This window comes from Gloeophyllum trabeum (genome assembly GCF_000344685.1).
Source record: "Gloeophyllum trabeum ATCC 11539 unplaced genomic scaffold GLOTRscaffold_00004, whole genome shotgun sequence".
Taxonomy (NCBI): Eukaryota; Fungi; Basidiomycota; class Agaricomycetes; order Gloeophyllales; family Gloeophyllaceae; genus Gloeophyllum; species Gloeophyllum trabeum.
The window spans coordinates 316,434-339,555 of NW_006920413.1; the positions used below are offsets into that span (position 1 = coordinate 316,434).

At 52.6% G+C, this 23,122-nt stretch overlaps 8 protein-coding genes across 8 annotated transcripts; 5 read left to right on the forward strand and 3 right to left on the reverse strand.

Moving 5' to 3' along the window:
• Nucleotides 1–1,057: 1,057 nt before the first annotated feature.
• Nucleotides 1,058–1,892, forward strand: GLOTRDRAFT_5495 (uncharacterized protein; the record flags this gene model as incomplete). Its single annotated transcript, XM_007865655.1, has 2 exons — nucleotides 1,058–1,625; nucleotides 1,675–1,892. Coding segments are annotated over 2 exons (786 nt in total), but the record flags the coding sequence as incomplete, so codon positions are not given.
• Nucleotides 1,893–2,071: 179 nt separating this feature from the next.
• On the reverse strand, nucleotides 2,072–2,335 carry GLOTRDRAFT_37883 (uncharacterized protein; the record flags this gene model as incomplete). The annotated part of the gene is made up of 2 exons (XM_007865720.1): nucleotides 2,072–2,224; nucleotides 2,276–2,335. The coding sequence occupies 2 exons, from the start codon at nucleotides 2,333–2,335 to the stop codon at nucleotides 2,072–2,074; spliced, it is 213 nt and encodes a 70-aa protein (XP_007863911.1).
• A 271-nt stretch (nucleotides 2,336–2,606) lies between these two features.
• On the forward strand, nucleotides 2,607–6,500 carry GLOTRDRAFT_115046 (uncharacterized protein; the record flags this gene model as incomplete). The annotated part of the gene is made up of 9 exons (XM_007865890.1): nucleotides 2,607–2,762; nucleotides 2,813–3,800; nucleotides 3,856–4,544; nucleotides 4,610–4,688; nucleotides 4,739–5,165; nucleotides 5,216–5,310; nucleotides 5,367–6,028; nucleotides 6,085–6,202; nucleotides 6,265–6,500. 9 exons carry the CDS (start codon nucleotides 2,607–2,609, stop codon nucleotides 6,417–6,419), a joined length of 3,369 nt encoding a protein of 1,122 aa, XP_007864081.1. The 3' UTR covers nucleotides 6,420–6,500.
• Nucleotides 6,501–7,094: 594 nt separating this feature from the next.
• On the forward strand, nucleotides 7,095–9,321 carry GLOTRDRAFT_73354 (glycosyltransferase family 2 protein; the record flags this gene model as incomplete). The annotated part of the gene is made up of 5 exons (XM_007865891.1): nucleotides 7,095–7,128; nucleotides 7,204–7,225; nucleotides 7,283–8,272; nucleotides 8,338–8,503; nucleotides 8,556–9,321. The coding sequence occupies 5 exons, from the start codon at nucleotides 7,095–7,097 to the stop codon at nucleotides 8,739–8,741; spliced, it is 1,398 nt and encodes a 465-aa protein (XP_007864082.1). The 3' UTR covers nucleotides 8,742–9,321.
• A 208-nt stretch (nucleotides 9,322–9,529) lies between these two features.
• Nucleotides 9,530–11,949, reverse strand: GLOTRDRAFT_38816 (lysyl-tRNA synthetase; the record flags this gene model as incomplete). The annotated part of the gene is made up of 10 exons (XM_007865779.1): nucleotides 9,530–9,633; nucleotides 9,684–9,763; nucleotides 9,816–9,877; nucleotides 9,930–10,087; nucleotides 10,150–10,198; nucleotides 10,251–10,301; nucleotides 10,351–11,158; nucleotides 11,207–11,475; nucleotides 11,699–11,828; nucleotides 11,888–11,949. The coding sequence occupies 10 exons, from the start codon at nucleotides 11,947–11,949 to the stop codon at nucleotides 9,530–9,532; spliced, it is 1,773 nt and encodes a 590-aa protein (XP_007863970.1).
• A 697-nt stretch (nucleotides 11,950–12,646) lies between these two features.
• GLOTRDRAFT_73357 (uncharacterized protein) lies at nucleotides 12,647–14,964 on the forward strand. The gene is made up of 7 exons (XM_007865892.1): nucleotides 12,647–12,778; nucleotides 12,840–13,015; nucleotides 13,074–13,876; nucleotides 13,931–13,980; nucleotides 14,035–14,153; nucleotides 14,206–14,547; nucleotides 14,608–14,964. Exons 1-7 carry the CDS (start codon nucleotides 12,706–12,708, stop codon nucleotides 14,707–14,709), a joined length of 1,665 nt encoding a protein of 554 aa, XP_007864083.1. The 5' UTR covers nucleotides 12,647–12,705; the 3' UTR covers nucleotides 14,710–14,964.
• A 338-nt stretch (nucleotides 14,965–15,302) lies between these two features.
• Nucleotides 15,303–16,794, forward strand: GLOTRDRAFT_73361 (uncharacterized protein). The gene is made up of 4 exons (XM_007865893.1): nucleotides 15,303–15,590; nucleotides 15,642–16,339; nucleotides 16,392–16,469; nucleotides 16,528–16,794. Exons 1-4 carry the CDS (start codon nucleotides 15,365–15,367, stop codon nucleotides 16,636–16,638), a joined length of 1,113 nt encoding a protein of 370 aa, XP_007864084.1. The 5' UTR covers nucleotides 15,303–15,364; the 3' UTR covers nucleotides 16,639–16,794.
• A 3,917-nt stretch (nucleotides 16,795–20,711) lies between these two features.
• Nucleotides 20,712–21,773, reverse strand: GLOTRDRAFT_92096 (uncharacterized protein; the record flags this gene model as incomplete). The annotated part of the gene is made up of 5 exons (XM_007865894.1): nucleotides 20,712–20,853; nucleotides 20,908–21,094; nucleotides 21,155–21,224; nucleotides 21,299–21,399; nucleotides 21,713–21,773. The coding sequence occupies 5 exons, from the start codon at nucleotides 21,771–21,773 to the stop codon at nucleotides 20,712–20,714; spliced, it is 561 nt and encodes a 186-aa protein (XP_007864085.1).
• Nucleotides 21,774–23,122: the final 1,349 nt, after the last annotated feature.

Genomic DNA, 23,122 nt, shown 5'->3' on the forward strand with positions numbered 1-23,122 from the left:
ATAGCCTTTCGTTTGGCTACGCTGCACGACTTCCGCGGACGCGCCTTGCAAGCATAGTAGCCTTCGATACATGGAAGGATATGAGCTAAGTCTGGATCATGCTATCTTCGGCCAACGTTATCACGCCTTCCGCATTTCCAGCCTCTCTGCCCGTGTCAAGCTTCGAACATTGGTCTCATGACATGCCTATCAGTGTAGGCCATGCACTCTAGCTAACGAGCAGTAGCTTATTCGTGATGGAATTACGCTCGAACGTCGTCGGGACAAAAGGATAAGCTGTGGAAGTATCCCGTTCTGCCCTTCCATGCCCTGCAGTCCCTTCATATGGGCGTTAGAAAGTCCTGAGCCTTGCTGCTTGGACTTGCAATCCGCGTTACTTTGATTATGGCGGTCCCCGTTCTCTCCCAGGTTATATTGCTCGCTGCCGTTGCATATGTCTTCAGACACTTTCGACAGGAAAGCCGGGTGCGGTAACTTCATCAAGGCTGAGGATCAGTATTGATGGGTTGAGATACCTCGCCTTCGCTAGCCACACATTGCACTTCAAGTATAACATGGCTCCTAGGAGCAGGCTCGCCGAGAGGACACTGCGGAAGGAAAGAATTTCTGAAGAGCAGTGCAGCTGGCACGACTGGAAGAAAGACATGAGGACGATTGTATGAAAGCACCCCGGGCGTAGACGACCACACTACTAATGACCCAGAGCAAACAACTGCAGCGTTAAAGTGGCTAATAGCTAAATTAGGCAAAGTATATGTTCGATCGGCACTCACGAACGTCGGCCCGCACCTAATCCTGCCTTCTGACTCCCAGATGAACCACCTGACAAGGGACGAGTATTAGAACTCTATACGCTTGTATAGTATAAGCACTCCTGATAAAGCGTCGCTCTCTGGCCATGGCAGGCCTGAACTCCCCTTCACCAATTGATGGACAGTTGCTGCCGTTGAAAGGATGAGCGCTGCAAATGGGACTGACCGAGTTGACTTGAAAGGGCTTCATACAATCGTGACCGGTACGTAGCAGTTCATGAAGTTCAAGCTCGACCATCCGTTACTTACGGTCAATAGGAGGAGCGTCAGGCATCGGCCTGTACATCGTCGAGATGCTCCTTAGTAAAGATGCAACGGTCACCATTCTCGACATCAATCCGACGATGGCGACTGAAGCCCTAAAGTCTCTCCGATCCTCCTATCCGGACTCACGAGTCAGCTTCAAGCAGTGCGACGTCTCGAAATACGAATCTCAGGCAGCTGCATTCAAGTCCGCATTTGCCGAACAAGGCCGCATCGATATAGTCGTTGCGAACGCTGGTCTCAGCGCAGAGCAGCGCGAGCCGTTCCTGGCGGCCCGCGAGGACCCGGATGCTCCCCCGCCATTGACGACGCTAAACGTGAATCTGTACGGAGTGATCTACACCACGCACCTTGCCATCCACTATATCCGAAAAGGCGGAAGGGGAGGATCGATACTGTGTACGGCGTCGAATGCGGGCATATACCCATTCAGTGTCGGACCCATATACGCAGCGTCGAAACACGGAGTCGTGGGCCTCGTGCGATCCCTCGGACCATCTCTGGAGAAGGAGGGAATTGCAATCAATGCCATAGCACCTTCAGTTATCAGTAAGTGTTGCTCCGCATGCAAGTATATGCACCGCTAATGCCCGCGTAGAATCCAACATTGCGGATGAGGCCCTGTTCAAGGATATGCTCGAGACGCCACCGGCAGTGCTGAAAGAAGCAGTGCATGAGCTGGTGACGAATAGAAAATTATCTGGGAGGATCGCTGAGATGGGTCCCGAGGGGGAGCATGGCATTCTATTCCGCGAGCCTCCTGACTTCGTGAACGATTCGACACGTCATAATATGTTGAATTTCATCAAATTGGGGCGGGGTTAGGTTGGTAGGATGTGAGACCCCAACCATATTGTTGATACAATACACCCAGTTGTACAGCGAAGTATCTGAATGCATTGAGTAACCTCCGGCGATACGAGAGGTCATCAAGAACTCACACATCACTTCATTCACAGCCCTCATGCGTGTATGCGAACTATTGTTGCATTATTCTACGCGTCTTGCCCTTTGGTCGCCTCCAGGTTATATTGCACATTCTTGTGGTACTTGGTGATGAGGTCCGCAGCTGTCTTCACGTACGAATTCGCCCTCAGTATTTCCTCAATGCAATGATTGAGTTCGACGATGACTTCGGTACATTTATCCTGCAGACAAGTTACGTCGAATAGCACAGTTACCTTTCGTTATTCGCTTACCGCATTTTTCGTTATGCGTTCAATGAGAACAGCTTGACGCTCAGCGTGCGGATTCTCCATTGTGTCCGAGATGGTGGTGAGAGTCTGACACGCGAGGGACTCCGCGCGTCCGCGGTCCGCGTCTTGCGTGACCCAATGTGACACACTTTACCCTTCACTATTGCTGTGACATCGCGACCACTTGCTAAGCGCCTCTTAGCACCTTACCCCCACAATGTCAAGGACGCGATGTCCGCCGTCGCATCGTAAACTTTGAAGGGGTTCTCGGAGATAATACTGGGGCTGGTACTGACTCGGGCTAACCTTGTCCTCAAGCTCGCGCAGCTCAGCGATGGTCGTGCACACGGACAAGCGCATCCTCTGGGATCCTCGGTCGGGAAGCAAGTTCATTGTCGGAGGAGGCTCAACGATAACGCTGTATGAATGTACACCAGACTCATCTGAAATCAGACATGTAACTTCACAGAGCGATCTGCAGTTTATGAGAGTGCGTACCTTCCAACTGCTCGATATATGCGCCTTCAGCTGCTCTGTTAGTGTTTCCAATGGTCTCCTGACCCGGCGGTTGAAGACCTGGTAGCGGTGGGGCTTAACACCGGAACCGTAGATCTTATGCGTCTCGAATCCACCAGATATGCAAGTAACCACGTCCTCACAAGTGGTCCCCGCGTATCTCTACCGGTGCGGAACTCGCGATCCTGCAATACTCTTGCCTTCTGCGATGTTCAACCGAATTATCTTGCGGTCGGCCTGGAAAAAGTAAGAAATGATCCCAGTCTTATCATTTGGGACGTCAGTACAGCGCGCAGTACGATGCACATCGGTCCAACGTCAGATAATAGTTTGAATGTAGACGCGGTGAACGGGCGTTCTCAGCCTTTCCTCCCTCGGTCGGAAGTCAATAGTAGTCGGGTGGACGCACGCATACTGCAGCAGCATGCGCCGACCGACTCGATATCTTCCGTGGAATTCGTCCCCAACTCAGCATACCTCCTGTTAGCTGGCGTATCTCATCGCTGGTTACGACTGTTCGACTTGAGAAGCCCAGTGCCTGGTGCGCACACTAACGTACCTAGCAAAGTCCACAGCATCGCCACAGATCCCACAGACCCCAATCGCATCGGCACCTTCGGTGATGGCGTCGTGACTATCTGGGACGCTCGTCGGATCTCCTCCCAACCGCTGTTGACTTTCACCATCAAAGACGCTTCTGCGGATGGAGGCAGGGTGAGATCTGGCGCAGCCTTCACAACAATGCAATTCTCTGGAACGCGGAGGGGTAGACTAGCAACTCTCGAAAAGAACTCCTCGCATGTCCGGTTCTGGGATCTACAGCACGCCCAAGTCATCGAAACTAGCCCCGAGAGAACACGCGATCCAACGATGCAATCTGGTCGGGCGCCAAGGCTATCATGGACCAGTCCGTCAAGTATGCTATCCTGGAGCTCTTCTGGCGGCAGTCCCACTACTGGGGATGAATACCTCAGACGTCCATCCAACATTGTCCTCGCCGATACGCGAAAGAGTAAGCATTGTTACTGATATTCGAGCATATAGTAGGGCTGACAATTTCTCCTCAGCCAAGGATTTCAACTGGACCCTCTCCTCCTTTGCACTTGTGCCGAGCCTGCAAACGCATCCTCTCTCGTCCCAAGTAATGGTCGTGAGTAAAGAAGGTGACCTTGAACTCTACGCGATCCATGACACGCCGAAATACACGTCATGGAGTTCGCGAGGAGACCTCGCCATTGGGTGCGGCAAATCATGTCGGACAGTCCCAGGCTTTGATCCTCGTACCCCGGAAAACCACTTGGAGCCATGGGCTGTAGATTCCGCCAACGATCTTGCTGCCCCGCACGTTGAAGATACAGATATACAAGCTTACCTGGCCAACGGACGGAGGAAATCTGCCACTCCTGCACGGCCATTCTTTGGACGAGGAGATGAAGATGGGTTCCCCGCTTTATCCGCAACGTCTTCGAAGTCTCGCGAACGGGTGCATCCCAAGGTTCCCAAAAACAGTGTCGCACCGAGTCCCGCGGCTCGCAGCGTCAATTTGCCGGCTGACCGTTCCACTGCAACTGTGAAGCCAGGTGAGCTTCCTGTGTCTGGCGCCGCTGGTGATAGGGCGTCCATACGGCTCGGCCGTCGAGATAAGAGTGCATCTAAAGCAAGAAAACATGCCATGGACACCATGCATAGGTTTGTGGAGCAAGATATATCTATGATAATGAGAGGGAGAGTCCTGAAGGGCTATGGGCTAAGTAGCGTCAGTACCGGACCATGTTCATCTGGTGGACTTGCGTGGCGACTAAGCAGGTTTAAACAATCCAGGCATACCACAACCATTTAGTAACACAGGATGATCCCGTGGAAAACAACACTCTGTCCGAGCTTTGGGCATGGATATCCTGTGAGCGAATTTTACCTTCTACGTTGGCAACAGTAGTGTGATGGACACAGTTTCAAAGGACACGCTTTCCTCGCAAACCCTCAAGCATTTTGGCCTCGACTTCTCCTATGAAGGACTACTAGGAGTGTGGGAGTCGGCGCCGGCTACCTCTACCGCCCCGGGTACCCCAGAAGACCTCCAGTCTGCGCTGCAAAGCCCGCTCATGCCTGTTCTTTCATCCTCGAATTTGTCTGCGTTGGGCTTGGAGTATCCGCACCCCATCCACCGGACAACGTCGCGGTCGAAACATCACAAGGACCGACCTCACGCTTCATCTTCAATGGATCCTCCCGTGGCGTTCAGCGCTGGGAGAGGACTTGATACGCCATCGGGCGGCCGGTTAAGTGTGCATACGGCAAAGTCAGAGCAGAGGGAGCTTGCACTGCAGCTGTGCGGGTGGCAACTGACGCCTGAAGACTTTGCGAATGAGATACGGAGGTAAGCAAAAACAGATCGTTGTTAGCTAGTTGATTACGAGCATGGTGTAGATGGGAGAAGGAAGGGAAACACTCGAAAGCCGCCTGCTGGCTGGTATTCACCGGTCAATACTCTAAAGCTTTGGAAGTGTTGATGCGGAGTAAAGGTGAGGCGACGACAACATACGTTTTACCTGGGGCGGTATATTGACGTTGAATACAGACGAGACGCATTACATGATGACAGGTACTCTTGTCGCACTGACCTCTCATGCGTCGTCTAGTTCTTCGAGAAGCGCTGAGCTCCGCGAGCACACAGAACATATGATAGTTCGCCTGCAAGACCCATACTTTAGGGCAATGCTCACGCTGCTGACTCTGCGAGACTGGTCCGAGGTTCTCGAGGAGGAGGCCTTGCCCCTCCGAGAACGATTGGTTGTCGCATTTCAGTTCCTGGACGACAAAGCCCTGTCATCGTATTTGCGCAGGACGGTGGACCGCGCTATCACTCATGGGGACATCGAAGGCATTGTCATCACAGGGCTTACAAAATCCGGTATGGAGATACTGCAGAATTATGTCGACAGTACGGGGGATGTTCAGACTGCGGCTATATTGTCGTCCTATGTCTCTCCGTCCAAGCTACAAAACCGTCGTGCGGAGAGGTGGTTGGAAGCGTACCGGGATATGCTGGACGGGTGGCGACTGTTCCATCATCGATGCCAGCTGGACATCGACCGCGGTGAGATTATCAAAAGAGCTGTTGATGATGGGGAAATGGCTGCGCTCACCGGCGGGTGGGCTCCGAAACAGCTTATGATACGGTGCAATTACTGCAGTAAGCCCATTGATGTTTCGGACCCGTTCACGACGTATAATGGTCGGGTGCGTCCCTAAGTACTAGTATTTTCGATGATCAAGATGATGCTAACCCCGTGCAGACTAACAATTGTCCCTCATGCGGGCGACCGTTACCCCGGTGCTCGATATGCCTTATGACCGTTACGATAGTTCCCGACGGCCTCCGGGAAGCGGGGATGGCCCGCTCTCAACACGAAGGTCAGTTGTAGTTCCTCCGGATCTTATGACTGCGGCCCTAAGCTAAGAATAACGATGGCTAGACACAATCGACGATGCAATAGTGATATGCCAGACATGTCGACACGGCGGTCATGCTTCCCATCTGTTGGAGTGGTTCTGCAGTGGAGATGGAACTCGGACACATAGGACCTGTCCTGTGGCGGATTGTAATTGTCAATGTGCGGACAGATTATAACATCTACCTTTTGCAATTGGTTAGTTCTTGTGTCATCTACCCGTTCTCTACTCGACAATCCGAATCTGTGTTCCATTCGTCTCGCTGATTTCTGGCAGTACAGAGGTGCCATTTCGTGCGCCGGCCTCATACATCTGCGGGCCCGAAAGTGCCTTCGCGGTTACGGTAGGTCACGGCTGGGACGATCGTCGGGAAAGTAGAGATCTCTTCGTCATGCCGCAGTTCAGTTGGCGGCCTCGGCGCTCTGAGTCTCAGTGATCTACGCGTTTGTGGTTTGCACCTGCTATCCGAATGTCCGCGCTGTATTTGCGGTAAAAGCTCACTATGCTGGCTCTTCCCTGCCCTTACCTTTGACAAGACTGCCGTAACGACTGTCTTGGAATTCAGAACAGAAGAGCCGAATCTGGCAGCGCAACGTGCGATAATAGCCAAGTCGGGTATAAGATATCTATCCGGGACTTCAGTTCAAACTCCGAAGTCGGTGGCCGTATGCAAGCCCCGTCGCCATCCAGAAGGGCATCGAATTCTCTTCCTGTCAGCCGTCAGTCTGCAGCTCGCTGTCTTTAAGGTCGCTGGCGCTTTCGTTCTGTCCCTTTCCTTCGTTGCTGTCGTCGACAACAGTCCGCTCATTACCCCTCCTTTCCCGGCGCTGAAGGCGCTGCTGGGCTATTTCCGATGTTGTATCTGACGTCTGACAATTTCCCGGTCTGTGAGTATTTATATTCAGAGTTATGGCATTGGCGCCAGCCTACGCGACGCGCTCGCTAAACCATTCTGCTTTCAGTCGTGCCGTTCGGGGTTATTGGGTGAGTCCATGCAGGCTGCGAGTTGCGCGTGGAAGGAAGGCTGACTGCGGGGCTCAGTTTCTACCGATATCTCTGGTATTGCATTCGTCTAACAGCTGCATTGGCCTACCGACCTGTACCCCTACCTGAAAATCCCACCTACGTCGCCTCGGAAGATGTCACGATCATTGTCCCGACCATCGACGCTGGAGAGGAGTTCAAGGAGGCGGCGAACAGCTGGCTAGTGGGCAAGCCCAAGGAGATCATCATCGTCACGGAGGAGAAGATGCAGGGCCCGCTGCAAGAGCTCGCGAACTCGGTCGACCCGGAGCGCATCCGCGTCCTCACCGTGCCCTTCGCCAACAAGCGACTGCAGATGTCGCACGGCATCAAGCATACCACCACGGACATCATCGTGTTCGCGGACGACGACGCGATCTGGCCGCCCACCATGCTGCCTTACATGCTCGCCTGCTTCGAGGACCAGAAGGTCGGCGGCGTGGGCACGTCGCAGCGTGTGCAACCCGTGGGCGAGAAGATGACTGTCTGGGAGGTCCTGGCTGCGTTCCGCCTGAGCATCCGGAACATTGAGATCGCATCTTCGACGCACATCGACGGCGGCATCCCCTGTCTCTCTGGGCGCACAGCCGCGTACCGCACGATCATCCTCAAGGACCCCGAGTTCCTCCACGGCTTCACGCACGACTACTGGCTGGGCAAATACCACCTCAACTCGGGCGACGACAAGTTCTTGACACGGTGGATGGTCAGCCACGGCTGGAGCACGTACGTGCAGTGCTGCAAGGAGGCGGAGCTGTTGAGTACCATGAAGCCCAATTGGCGGTTCTTGAAGCAGGTCCTTAGGTGGACAAGGAACACATGGCGATCGGATCTGCGATCTCTGTTCATGGAAAGGTATATCTGGACGGCCCATCCCTATGTCGCCTACACCATGGTAGACAAGCTCTTCAACCCCTTCACCCTCCTCGTAGGCCCCGTCCTGGTAGCATACCTGATGTACAAGAGTACTATCCCCGTCGAGCAGGGCGGTTATCATCTGCCGTGGTGGTAAGTCCGGACCCTTTCACTCCGTATCTCCCTGCCACCCCTGACCCGGTCGTCGTGCCCGCCAGGAACATCGCGATTAGCTACATGGTCTGGTTATCAGCAACCCGAACGGCGAAGCTGCTTCCCCATTTGTGGTACCGTCCTCAAGATATAATCTATGTTCCCGCGTTTATCCTTTTTGGATACTACTTCGCCATCATGAAGGTCTACGCTTTGTTGACATTACACGAGGTATGTCCTACAAATTTCAGTGTCATGCATGCTAAGCCGGTCATTTCCCTAGACTGGATGGGGTACTCGTGCTGGTGTTGGCGACCCGTCAGCGGCGACGGCGGCGGTCGATGCGAATGAGAAAGCCCAAGTGACCGTGGTGCCCGTGAAGCCCTACTCCGACGTGCCGACACCAACCGCCGAGCAGCAGCGTTATCCGGAACCACCAATAGAGATGCGTGTCGGTTACGCCAACTGAAATTCTCTGCTCTCTAGACGGCTGCTCTGCTTCCTCGGTGTTCATTCATGCTCCTTGTATATATCACGATTTACACTTCGGCTCACCTCGACCCTCGCATACTGCCCTGTCCATACGGTCTCAATGTTCACGAGCGCACCCCATCACTGTCAAGATCACGATCTACGCTGCATATTCTTTCTAGCTTATACCTACCATACCCCAAACCTCCGCGACATCAAACAAATGTATTACAAAGGAACTCTTTCACCTTTCCCATACTTTGGAGTCTTGTTTGCCCCTTGGCCGAGTCGTAGCAGGATTGGGTTTCTCCGATCTCGTTCCTGCTCACCCCCATTAATTCAACTAATGTTACTTCGACCTCGGACCTTTCATCATACGTTAGCAGCGATTGCTGGGCATTTACCTTAGTCGTAGCACTTTTTGGCATCTCTTGTGTTCATGCGAAAGGGTTCTATAGAGCCCTGGACCGTATACTACAAGTACTCCACTCTAGTATGGTTTCGCGACCATGTAATGCAGTTCTTTCAGCGCAAATATGGGTAGCTATTGCGTATACTTGTATCAATCACAGCAGAATCTACATTACCAAGTAGAGTGTGGGTCGGATTAGCGGTAGAGTTCTATGTCATCGAGCTTGGCGACATCCACTTTGTCTTCGTCTCGGCCGCAAGCATGTCTTGCGTGATGACCAAGTTCACGACGCGGATCACCGAAATACCGATTATGGGCCTCGACTTAGGCTGCAGCTGTCTACCCATGTGTTGTCATCTGCTCTGCTCTGAGATCTATACCTGGGCCGAAGGCCCTGGCACCCCGGTCGCTACGTCGACTCCCGGCGCGGTGGGCTCCAAGGGCTTCATCGCTGGGAACAATAGCACTTCTTTGATGTCTATTTGAAGAATGTTTAGAGTGGGTTAAGAGGGGAAGGGCCGCACGCACTTGTTGAGTCGGTGAGGAACATCACGAGACGGTCGATACCGATTCCCCAACCGCCGGTCGGTGGGAGACCATGCTCCAGTCTGGATGACGGTAGTCAAGGGACTGGGATGGATGAAAAACTATAAGACTTACGCATCGATGAAAGTCTCGTCGATATCCTGGGCTTCGTCGTCACCCTGGGCCTTCTGCCTCACCTAAGCACCAATCAGCCTCACAGCCGGAGACTCACAAGTGGTTGGAGCTTACCTGCTCCTCGAAGCGGGCGCGTTGCTCGAAGGGGTCGTTCAACTCGGTGTAGGCGTTGCAGAATTCCTTCCCACACATGAAGCCCTCGAAGCGCTCGCAAAGGCCTGGGCGGGAACGATGCCACTTGGCAAGAGGGGACATTACTTGTGGGTGGCCCACTATGGTTGGGTGTTAGTGTCAGAAATCGCGCGACGAGAGAAGACAGCTTATAACCACGGACCAATGAAAGCGGGAGATATGCAGAGCGGCTCGATGAACTCGCCAACAAGCTGGCAAGTAGTTTGGCATGAGTGAGATTGGGTGTCAAGAGAATGCGCTCACCTTATCCAGCAACCGCGCATTCGTGCGTGGCTCGCTGCATTCGACATTGTGCTAGTGCAGATCGTCAGTAAAGATTCCACCCTCGTTCCGACTGCTTTACCTTCTTGCAGAGGTCTCTGAGGAAGACATTCGCCTCGTCGGTATGCAGCGTATCGCTCGGCGGGAACTTGACGCCAAGTTTCTCTTCGAGTGTTTCAATCATGTCGTACCTCTTCCACGGCTTCTTGAATTCCAGGTCATACACCTTGCCGTCCTTGCCCTCTGGGTGGTACTGCAATGTTGTCTTGCCCCCCGTCAGATACTTCACCAGACCCTCTACCATGCTCTCGGTGATGTCCATGACGTCGTACATATCCGCGTAGGCCATGTAGAACTCGCAGATCGTAAACTCGGGGTTATGCGTCAAGTCGATCCCCTCATTCCGGAACACCCGCCCGATCTCGTAGACGCGATCCAGCCCGCCTACGACGAGCTCCTTGAGGTACAGCTCGGGCGCGATACGGAGGTAGAGGTCGAGGTCGAGGTCGTTATGGTGCGTGACGAACGGCTTCGCGGTCGCGCCGCCCGCGATCATGCTCGTCATGGGTGTCTCGACCTCGAGGAAGCCGAGGTTGTCGAGGAAGCGCCGAATGTAGTTGATGATCTTGGAGCGCGTGATGAAGATGCGCCGTGTGTCCTCGGAGATGATGAGGTCGAGGTAGCGCTTGCGGTAGCGCGTCTCCTGGTCCTTCAGCCCAAAATGTGCGGAGGGGAGCTGGTGCAGGTTCGGCGCGAGGAGCACCATTTCGGAGGGGGAGATGGAAAGCTCGCCTTTCTTCGTGCGGGAGGGGGAGCCGACGACGCCGACGATGTCGCCCCGCCGGAAGAGGTCGTGCGTGGCCACAAAGGTGTCGGGGTTCTTGGCGTCTCTGCAATACTTTCAGCGGTAGGACGTAGGAGGGAGGGACGAGACGTACTGTAGCGTGGCCATGATCTGTACCTTCTTCCCCTCACCGTGCAGATCGTAAAATCTAAGTTTCTGGCCCGACGCTCGGATATTGTGTACACGCCCCGCCAGGTGAACAACGTCATCGAGCTTGGTACCCGCAGGAATCTTTCCTTTCGGACCATATTTTTTGATATAATCTTCGATGGATATCGACACTTCAAACTTGTGTGGGTATGGATTGGGATCCTGTGTCTCCCTCAATTTTTGGATTTGGCGTGATCGGAGTTCAAAATATTGCTAGGCCGGAATCAATGGTAAGCACTCGTATATGCCTTTTAGGTGGAGAAGGACAAGGAGTTATAACAGTGTATATAGGTTGCGATGAAGCTTTGCTGCTTCTGTCAATTGACGCACAAGTTCTTTAGGACAAGATCGTGGAAAGACAGAGCATCCTCTCAGCACAACTTCCACACCCGTGACGGATGCGAGCAATCGCAGAAAGACCCGTCAAAGCAAGCACAGTACTCACATTGGGATTCAAATCATCCTCGTTCACAGCAGCGGGCTTCGCAGCAGCCTGTGGGGCCGCAGCAGCCTTTGCGGCCTTCTTCGCCTCTCTTTCTCGATGTTGCTGACGCCTTTTGAGCTCTCTGCCGACGAGTTCAATACGCCAAAGCCAGACATAGATGCAGAAGTGAACGCTACGAACGTCTTCGAGATCATCTCCCCCGTTACCGGGTCCTTGTGCAGGTTAACATTTTCCGACGCCATCGTGTAGTATCGCGGCCGTGTAGTGAAGCCTGTCCGAGGGGGGTGGCAGCGTCGAGCACTTAAAGATGAAAGCAGCAGACGCTGCATATAACTTTCTTCTTCTCCTCTAATCGAGTCACTATCAGTACCCCAAAGAGGATGTGACTCGGACGAATACAGCGTGAGTACATCGTACTAGTTTTGGCCCTAGCGCCTAATTAAAAGTAGAAAAGGCTGGGACCAGCCTTTCGTCTACTTTCATGTCCGTACGGCGCACATTTACATCAGGACAGCTTTCAAGAAACTCCCGGCGAACCAAGCTCCGGATTCTTGACGGAACTTTCATCCCTTTTAATAAAGGTCTCATAAGACAAGCCCCACAGATGAGAACACCGACGGATTAATTGTCACACGTTGCCGTTGTACTGCAGAAACTCGAAGCACCCCGGGATAAGACCTGAATATTGTGGAGTGTAGTATATAATATTTGAATAGCATTTTTGTGTCCCTTTACATAGATGTGAGGAATTGAAGTGCCGGACTTCTTTCAACCTCGAGCGTACAGATGCGATGTGGCCTTATTGGGTAAGAGTCTTTCTATAACAAGCCCAAAGACTGGGACCGAGTCCGCTCCGGTTCCCCGCACCCACGCGGAGTTTGAATCTCCCAGGGCCATGGGTCGGCCGGGGATGGCAGCATGTCCTTGAGTGCTGACTACATCCACCCGGGCGACAACAAGCACGACTTCCATCGTGAACGACAACAACGAGTGCAACCATGTCCGACGACTACTCCGATGACGAGTATTACTACGATGAGGACGAGGATATGATGGACGCCGACGACGGAGGTGCGTCCCATATGCTCTTGTGCGTGCGTACAGGGCGAATGTGCTCATGCATGGATTGCAGACTCTGCCCCGTCCGACGAGGAGATGGACATGGAGGTGTTTGATAACGACTTTAAGCTGCCTGGCAAGGCGCGCAAGAAGTCCTACGAGGTCGACTCGGAACCTCTGAGTCAGGCGCAAGTCGAGCGGCTCATGCAGACAGACATCGAACATATCAGCGGTATCTTCGGCGTCGATGTGAGCGTACACGCTTGATTGTATGCATGCTATCATGTACTGATCATTTCATATCTAGGAGAACGTGGCATCGCTTCTGTTGCGACATATGAGCTGGAACAAGGAGCGCCTAATCGAGAAGTACATGGACCATGCCACCGCTGTGAGCGTCGAAGCCGGCATCACACCCAAGGAGGAGAAGCCCGCAAAGGCCGCCGCCTCCAGCCGCGCAGGTTCGTCATCCACCGGGCCCCAGCGCTCCACCCGCTCGTCCAAATCCAGCAACAAGCTCAAGTCCCCGTCGCCCGCGCCGAAGGAGGACGAGCCGTACACCTGCCCGATCTGTTTCGACGACACACAGACGCGCACGATGGCGCTCGCGTGCGGACACGCGTTCTGCTCTTCTTGCTGGAACGCGTACGTGACGGGCAAGATCCGTGAGGAGGGCGAGCACTGGATCCGCTGCATGGCCGAGGGGTGCGGGCTCGTCTGCCCGGACCCCTTTGTGCGCGAGGCGCTGGGCGAGGATAAGGCGACGTGGAACCGGTTCCGCGAGCTTCTGGTGCGCCATTTCGTCGGATGCAACAAGAACCTCAAGTTCTGCCCCTACCCCAACTGCACGTACACGGTTGCGTGTCCCGCTGCTGCGTCGAAGTCGGCGCTGCTCTCCATCGTGCCGACCGTGACCTGCGGTGCGAGTCCGGACCACAAGTTCTGCTTCGGGTGCTCCATCGAGACCGATCACAGGCCGGTTATATGCGCGATCGCTGCGATGTGGCTGCAGAAATGCCACGACGATAGCGAGACGGCCAATTGGATCAAGAGTAACACGAAGGAGTGTACGAAATGCCAGAGTACCATCGAGAAGAACGGGGGGTGCAAGTAAGTCAATTCATCTGCGTCCGCTGTGCTGGTCCTGAATGCCTTGGCGGATAGCCATATGACTTGCAAGAAATGCAAGCATGAGTTTTGCTGGGTTTGCATGGGTAAGTGGGTGTGAATATGAAGTTCATGGGAGTCCACTCATTTGGCGTGGGTAGGCCCTTGGAGTGAACACGGAACGGCTTGGTACTCGTGTAACAGATACGATGAGAAAGCGAGTCAAGAGGCTCGCGATGCGCAGTCGAAGAGCCGGGCTTCATTGGAACGCTATCTACACGTGGGTCGCGTCGATCGTCTATCTCGCATCTCATGTTCTGACAATCCCATAGTACTACAATCGATGGGCTAATCATGAGCAGTCCGCGAAGCTCTCTATGGATCTGTACAAGAAGACGGAGCAGAAGATGGAGGAGATGCAGATCTCGTCTGACCTGACTTGGATCGAGGTGCAGTTCATGAAGAAGGCCGTGGACGAGGTGTTCAAGTGTCGCATGACGCTCAAGTGGACATATGCCATGGCGTATTACCTAGATAGGGGGAACCCCAAGGAGCTGTTCGAGGACAATCAACGAGACTTAGAGAAGGCCGTGGAGGATCTGTCCGAGCTGCTTGAGCAGCCGATCGAGCCGGAAGTCGTCCCGTCCCTGAGGCAGAAGGTTACAGACAAGACTGTGAGTGCCCTGCAACGATGGTTAATTGTCTCGAATGCTTAACAAATCGGATGCGCATAGGTCTACGTCCAGAAGCGCAACGAAATCATGTTAGAAGACACTGCCAACGGTTTCCTCGAAGGTCGATGGCAGTGGAATACCTCGGTGCCAGGGCTGGAATGAACAACCAGGCAATGTATACCGTGTATTATCTAAGTCTTAACTCTTCGTCTGTGCACCCTATCCCTTTCTTCATCTGTACATCGGACAGACACCACCATCATCCCGGTCACCCCCTTGCATCATTCCTTTTGCTTACTGTCCAATGTCTTCTTCCCTCATTGTATTTTCTATCTGTGTCAATAGGTCGAATAATCCTGTTACTACATACATACCTGTTATATAGAGGTCTACAAAGGTTTACAATCGCTATTCTGCTCAATTGTTTGTGAATTGTTGCTGACACTCAGGCTTGCTGAAATCCGGGACTGCTAAAAATGGGATCCCCTATTCGCGCTTCGCCCATGGACGCTTCCGCTCTCACCACAAGTTATTCCTCTCGTTCTTGGTCACCCTCCACGACGACGGCGACAGTATGGGACTGCTTCGACGGTTCAATGCACGCTCTGTAACGTCTCGGCTCATCTTCGTCGGCTTCGTTGCGACCCTCACCCTCCTGCTCTACACCTTCGCGGCACCATCGTTACGCCTCGACTTCCGCTTCAAGCTCCCGGATGTCCCGCTGTTCTCGCAGCGCACACGAGCGTCTTGTTCGCCCGAGACATATTCCAGCGGGCAATGGGTATACACTCCGAAGCCCGAGCTGCAGAATAAGACTATGCACGAGGTAAATGATGCCCTGGTATTCGCGGGACTGGAGGGCTGCGCGGCAGACAGGGAGTATGCATGGCATTTGGCGGCGGATAGGCCGGAGATGTGGGACAGGTTCCCTGCGGTTACGTCGTGGAAATGGCAGCCTGCGGAGGAGTGCCATGTACGGCCTCTAGATGGGGCCGCCATGACCAAAGACCTGGTCGAGCAGGGGGGCTGGCTTTTGCTCGGAGGTACGTCTATCACATTGTTATGCGGGGCTTAGATGTTAATACGTTTTCTAGATTCAATAACGGAGAACCACTTCTTCTCGCTGTCCTGTCTGCTCTACCCCCACGTCCGTGCGACACCAAACTATACGGAAAACCCATACTATGACCGAGCCTGGGCCCAGCACCTCTATCTCTCACCTACGTCTCCGTTAATCCCGCACCTGTCTTTTCCGCCTGGTTTCTCCATCGAAGAGACGCCCCTCGTGACATTCCGCCGCGTCGACCTTCTTCTATCACAAGACGAATTGCGCTCCTTGCACCGTAGGCTGCATCCGGAGATGTACGCGCGGAACGCCAGCTTCTCTCTGTTCAGCGAGGAGCAGACGTGGAGCCTCTCTCCGACGGAATACATGCCCATTCTTTTCGGCGACCCGCCCAATCACTATGCAACCCTCGTAACGAGCACTGCGGGGCACTGGACGACGACGCTCTTCGCTGGATACCGCGACGAATCTGTTGGCGAAGACGAGGGCTACGGCATCCAAGGCGTGTTGCAGTTCTTCAACGAGGCCATGGAGTACTGGGCGAGCGAGGTGCAGCGGTATTTCGACACTCACAAAGGCCGCGAGCGGAGGCAGGTAATCATACGGGCGTATTTGCCCGGCCATGAGGACTGCCATAACCACCGCGAGCCGTGGACTGAGTATAAGGAGTTTGACTGGAAATGGTATAATTGGTTCTGGATCCGGGACTTCAATCGTATCTTCCAAGTACGTGTCGGTTCCACTTCATTGCCTTCGGCCTTGCTCACTGCTTCTATAGAGTGTCTTAAGTTCTCCTCGATACCCGGACATCCATTTCCTGCCGATCGACAGACCGGCGTCGCTTCGTCCAGATGCAGTAAGTTACATCAGACAAATATCACCATCATCTTTGATACTGACTCCTCTCTTTGCAGCACTCCACAGGAGACTGCCTACATATCATGACAGGCGCAGGCGTCCTTGAAGGATGGTCCCATTATATTTGGCACTATATCACCCGCGAGCTCCCAGGCCGGATACGATGAGCCGTTCGTTCCCGGGTCGTAGGACCCTACGCTCTTTTGCGGACAGAAAACAGGATGGACAAGCGTGTAATACTCGCCAGCCACTGATAGACGTGGTGGGTGCTCTGGGCCGGGGACCCTCCCAGATAATAGATCACTGTGCTTATTGTATGCTGTAATAATACCTAATAATCTTTTTGGAGATGGCAGATAGCTTGTGGGACAGTGTGGGCGGGCACGGGCTAGGTGATGTTTATGACAGTATGTCCACTCGTATTCCGTGCTAGTATCGCTATCTGATGAGTCCCTTGATGTGCACAGGTGGAGGTGTCATGCCCGGCAGTCTGCTACGCTGCTTCGTCCTTTACCTGGCCACAGAATTCACATCCTGTTTTCGAGACTAACGATGTGTAAAATGGACTCGAGAATTGTTAACCCCGTGTGAGGATGCTACCGATAACCGTAGAGGTCTCTCGCAGGCGATCTGCGGCTACATCACATATTCGTCGGTGCCGACGGCCCCGCTCAAGAGGTGGTCGAGTCGTCAATGGTCAGTCTCGAAATTCTGCGGGTCAATAATCACCTTATTTATAGGCTCCAGTACGTCGCAAGGACCTGCTGGATGTCCTTCTCCTCTGCTGCATATCTGAACTGCGCCAAGGCAGGTTTAAGCGCTCTGCAGCCTGGCGCTCATCGTACAGTGAGACATTAATAGTATGGTTGTGGTCATCACCTTTGTGTCAACATATTATGATATATTCGTGTGCTGTCTCAATTGCTCTCCTCGCTTTACTGATCGTTCGCTTTATTTCAGAGGAGGCCGATCAGCCCATATCTGTTCGCCAGCACCATCTGATTGATTCGGTTACCCCATTAGCATAAAGGACATTGGATGTCTCTCATCGTGCGTCTCGCAACCCCTCAGCAGGCTGATGAGCTCGTTTGTGTCCCGCCTATCCCGTCCGTTCGCTACCTCGTCTATCTATTATGAATTCCAACAGTACTCTGCCAAATCAAGCTGCTCGGGAACGTAGGTGTCATATTTTGTCGTTCAGCCTTGCTTCAGCACGCTCAGTGCTTTCAAAACAGCGGTTGAACTGTCGTCCATCAACGCCGTTCTGGTGGACGTCTTCCTTGCCTTGAATATCACCGCAGGGTTAGGCATTATACTCGTCCTTCTAACAATGCTATTATCCGCTCGAGTGCAACGACAAGCCACTTGGATCAATTTCTATGTTTCCTGGGTGATCAGTTGCACTTCTTATTCTGTGCTGTAAGTACTTACCTTCTGATAACAAAGATTGCTTAAGCTGAACGGGAGAGAATGATCACAGATTCTTTGCGGGGAGGCAGAGAGGGGCTGCACCGAGCTTTTCTCTTTGTTTGACACAAGCATCCTTGATTTACGGTGCACCAGTATTGTAAGTAGCTGAACGCATCATCTCAGTTACCTAACGGGTCTCAGGGTGGACGTAGGACTGCCTTCACCGGCCTAGCGCTGGTTCTGCAGGTATTTGGAACCAACGTTACTCTTCATGCTTCCTGAAACCAAGCTGCAGCTCTTGTCTAATGTGTGTGATCTACTATTCGATTGCGACCGGTATCGCAACTATCTCCATAAACGGACATTCTGGGTGCGTTCGATTGCGTGGAATGGGTTTTCGTGGGTTCTCAATGTTCTTGCCAGCTTATTTTCTGTCCTTACGTGACGTACTTTATGGTGATAATGGCTGCGATCGACGTCAGTCGCCCATATAACATGTGTTGCCAGTTTCACGATGATCTTGACGTCGACGCTCCGGCAGGTGGGGATCAAAAACCCTTCGTCGGTCTCCAGAGATGTCTTCTATTGCCACATTGGTGCACCCAACTACAGCCTACCGTGAGTTTACCAAACTCGTGTCTTAATCGTTCATGATTCATTTTCAATCTATCAGAGGGAGGATATCTTCTGCCATCGTCATTATAGCAGCCAATGCTGCTCTGTTCTGCGAAGGTAATCGTTACGCTTAAATGGCTGTCGGGCTACTGGCTGACTCTACAACCAAATACTTGCAAGTCTCAATAGCCGCGGTACTGCGTCACCGTTGGCTCACCTATAAACATATGTGTCCCGACATGAAACCCTCACTCGCTATGTATCTCCGGGTGGGCCTTATGACTACACTGGCTGTAACAGCGATCTGGTATGTAATATATGCATTTAATGACCACAAGCCCTGATTATCTTGTATAGCATCGCCATGTTCATGATCGGCTTTTCACAAACAGATAACAGTCAGGACCTCCGGACTAGCGCATTCAGCACGCTTCTTGCTCTCAGTGAGTGCCATTTGGGCTCCTAGCTCATAGGTAATGAATGCGAGCTTATCGCCTCCTAGTACCTTTCGGAATGTTTGTAACGGCTGTGAGCCGGGCAGTAGGTTTTAACCCACTATCCGTCTCTTCTCATTATCGCTAACACGATATACTCAGGATGTTCTCTCTGTCTGGATGTTTTGGAGAAAGCCGAACATCCGATATTCTGCACCCGAAATCCGAGAGGTTGAATATGTTTGATAACATTGAGGATCTTGAGGGACGTATTTGTCTGAATCGGTAAGCCCCGATTCAATCTGTGAAGGACGGTCGAATGAGCCAGCCCGACGTCCTAGATACAGCTCAATCACCCGTCATGCACACGCTTACGAGGATTTTGTTGCTTCCGGGAGCCTTCCGGTTAACCGTGCATCTCCCGCGCTCCCGAGCGCCGGTCGACCTACCTACCTACCCTCGCTCACAGGTGCCTACCAGGTGGTCGAGCCCATTCATTGGGTCAGGGGCATATGGTCACTGGTCGCCTTGAAGGCGAGGACCCTCTGCTCTGACGACAACTAGAGTACGCGAGCAGCTCGCCAGTACTCACATGCGTGCAAGCACCGCTTCTTTTCTATTCATCCAAGGAGCCCTCTTGCTGTATTTGGTGGTGGGGTGTTTGTTCGTTTCATGTTGTCAGACTCTCGAAGGAAAATGAAGCTGGAGGTGAATAGACGGGAATACTCTGCGAACGTAGTGCTACGCCAAACAATTAGTTGGTTCTGCAACGTTTGTGCCCGGATCAGACCCGACCGGGGTCCCCACACACCACAGCCAGACCCCAACGATATCCTGGGATGCACGCTTCAAAATCTGATAGTGGAAGACATGTCGAGACTTACCTTCTGAACTCCTACCGTTAGGACTGCTACCAGTGGCACTGTAGTAGAGTGGACCATGTTTCAGCTGGCATTTCGCGCCTTTCTAAACGGATACTCACTCAGGGCGAGCAAAGTCTGTGCCGCCGCCGACTCTACTCGCAAGGTGACTAATAGAGCAGCCGTGCTGAAAGGACATTCATGTCAAAGGGTCGATGCCAGGGCAGCACTGATCTCACCAAATCGCGACAATTGCGAACAAGGTAAACAAAAAGATTCTGGCCAACATTTCCAGAGACGGCGCCAGAGATACCTTCAGAGCCCTGTATACGCGCCAGCGACGGTACAGTATAACCGCAGTAGTCACTGAAGGCTTTACATAAGCACGATTAACCCGCATGGCGCCAAGAAAGGGCCCCACCTTCTACATGAATCGTCGCAACCAGAGCAAGGATAACGAGTGCAGCTGATATTTTCCCTCTAATAGCCATGTCTGAGAGCCTTCAATCACAGAAGATTGAAGAAAGGTGCGCGTACGGAATCATTGTGTCGATGTAGCAGAAAACCAATCCTCTTTGGACAGTTTCCAAGTGAGAGAGACTTTGCTAAAATAATACACATTAGTATCTCGGGAGTACAACTTAGACAGCATCATCACCTCAAAGGCAGCGAATATGACAATGCCATATAGGATCCAGGGACAAACTACGAGCTGAATGGAGTCTTGAAGTAATCCGGATAACACCAGAGAGGGTACGAACCCAGAACACGGGAACCGGTATACCCTTCCTATTGTCCTCTGTGTCACAGAGCGCTGCATATGTGTTTAGAAAGAGCTGATGGAAGTTTCATTAGGGTGTAGTGCTCTAGAGAAGCTTAAATCATACTTGTATCCACAAGGATAGGGAGGTGTACGCCGTCCTATCGCATGCATCGTAAGTAAATGAACTCGGCTCCCGCGGTATCCAACACAAACACGACTGGAGCGCCATAAATGAGAGCTGCTTGCGTTGCGCAGAGAGCCCGGTTTGGCTCTTTTCCGAACTCGCCATTGAAAAGCACGCTATATCATGTCATAAGCATTAAAAAAGACATGTTCGATATTGGCTGGACGTACAGTAATATATATGAGAAGGCATAGATAATCCACGACAGGCAGAAGTTGACCCAAGTTGTCTGTCGATGTACTTGTCGTGAAAAAAGCATCGTGAACAGGACGGAAAGCATGCCGATGCCACCGAGCACTTGGAGTACAGCGAATGCAATGACAAGGGGAACACGATTCGATCCGGCTGCTCCAAAGGCTGCAGCACTGAACATTAGCCATGATTCTCGGAACAGCAAAGACATTCGTCGTATCTTACACCCGGTTGTCGATGCACCAGGCATCTTGGATATTGTATTGGAGCGATTTTCAACGCCAGCGCTCGAGGGCTATAGGGGAGGAAGGGTCACAGATATATAGCGGGAACTGTGATGCAATCTGAACTTGCAGCAGCGCTGCGCACCTGCGGCGAACACAGATACCATCCTCGTTGCTCGATGACATCGTTGGCCGGTGCATCAAGCCGGCAAGCCATGCCAGTGACGGCACATATCAGGAATGCCACTATACATAAATATCATCCTTCAACAGCAGATGATTATAGTTCCAGCCACGGAACCGAAGCGCGTCCTCAATCTGGCCTAGGATAGCAAACACTTAACTGTGTTTGATATATCTAGCGGCCGGCGCTGCTGTATAAATCATGACGCACCGGCGAATGAGATAAGGGCAAATCGCTCTCTGAAGGAACAGGTGCATCAACACTCATCGTGTCTTGAAAACAGTGGTGTACTTAGAATATACTCTGGCCATCCTGCGGGTGGCTTCCCCTAGCGGTAAGGGGACAAACTTGGATGATGACCGGACGATCACTTACCACTGGAGCAGGCGACCCTCTCAGGCTGCCATGAGTGGGATGATCCAGCGACCGGCGCCATTAAGGCAACACGTCCCACAGACCGCGGCAGATGATCATGACGGTAGTGGAGCGATAGAAGAGGCTGTAAAAACATCCTGCGAGTGAGCAGCATGGCATCTCAATAATGCACCTGGAGAAACGGATGAATGAGCTGTCCAGGGGAGGTGTATTGGCCCATGCCGCGGAGACTTTGAGAGTATCGAGGCCGCATAAATGCCTCGTATATCAGCGCTGAGGAGTGCACAGGAATTGTGTTCCTCTGGGAGCCCAAGAACTGGTCTGAGCGCATCAAGATACTTGATCATGATGGCCTCGGACCCTGAGGCTCCCAGTCCAATGACCTTCTCCGCCACGATAACCGCGGAACAGTGATATCCTGACTATCAACGATTGACGATTGAAGCCACAAAGGCCCACTATTTTGACTACGATGGGGGTACTCCAACGGGACCACCACCGCGGTACTTACGGGAAGCTAGTCCGTATATGGCAGGATGTCAGGCCCCTCTAACCGTGCCGAGGTGAAGCGGACTTTGCAAGAAGACAGTATACCAGCGACCTGAATTTAAAGGCAGAAATAGGTATTACCTCCAGATTGGCCATGAATACGATGCTATATATAATAGACGGAAGGCAAGGTGCTATTATGATCATACCTTAAAGACAGTCCTTGTGAGCTCGAGCTGGTCGGCAGGTCAGAGGTAAGGCCGCGGTTTCCGTTTCCATAGTGGGGGTCGGCAACTCCTGCCAGCCGAATGTCCGCGTGACCGTGATTGTCACACTCGCGTCTCACAATCCGGCCTCGCTACTCATCTCGGGTTGTGTGGCATATTCCTTCGTGGTAGTGAGCTCTACTACAATGAGATAGATTGGTTGTCTCAGATACAGGGCTATATGGATAATATCTACAATAAGAAGCACTATTATAGTCTATATAGTGCTCTATATTAGTAATAAAGCAGTATTCTTCAGAGTCCTCAGGCATTACAGCAGCTGGCTGGTAAAGAATTAAAAGGGTAGACTTCAGAGAATCTCTTGACAGCCTCCAATAGTGCAGTAATCTTTGCAGATCCTATCTTCCGGAATTGAGTCTTCTGTCCTCGAGAACGCCCTATCCAGGGCCTATCCATGACGAGGAAGCCCAGCAGATCAATCAAGCAGCCCAGAATAGCTGCGAGACCAGCCAGAAGTGATGCGTCACCGTAAAAACACGTCCCGACGCGTCGCGACGCGCTCGTTCAACGCGTCTCGGCACTTGCCGAGCAGGCTCATTGGGCTGCACGTCGTTGTGGTGCAAACTGTGGATTCCACACAGCACCACAATTCCCAGAAAAATCATATAATATTCTTTTATGAACGAAAAATGAC

Bases quoted from the DNA above. Each gene is read 5' to 3' on its own strand.
- GLOTRDRAFT_73357 (XM_007865892.1), top strand. From the start codon at position 12,706: ATGTCCGACGACTACTCCGATGACGAGTATTACTACGATGAGGACGAG. The intron at 12,779-12,839 runs GTGCGTCCCATA...CATGGATTGCAG, and splicing joins GATGGACGCCGACGACGGAG to ACTCTGCCCCGTCCGACGAG. The intron at 13,981-14,034 runs GTAAGTGGGTGT...TGGCGTGGGTAG, and splicing joins GTTTTGCTGGGTTTGCATGG to GCCCTTGGAGTGAACACGGA.
- GLOTRDRAFT_73361 (XM_007865893.1), top strand. From the start codon at position 15,365: ATGCACGAGGTAAATGATGCCCTGGTATTCGCGGGACTGGAGGGCTGC. The intron at 15,591-15,641 runs GTACGTCTATCA...TACGTTTTCTAG, and splicing joins GGGCTGGCTTTTGCTCGGAG to ATTCAATAACGGAGAACCAC. The intron at 16,340-16,391 runs GTACGTGTCGGT...CTGCTTCTATAG, and splicing joins ACTTCAATCGTATCTTCCAA to AGTGTCTTAAGTTCTCCTCG.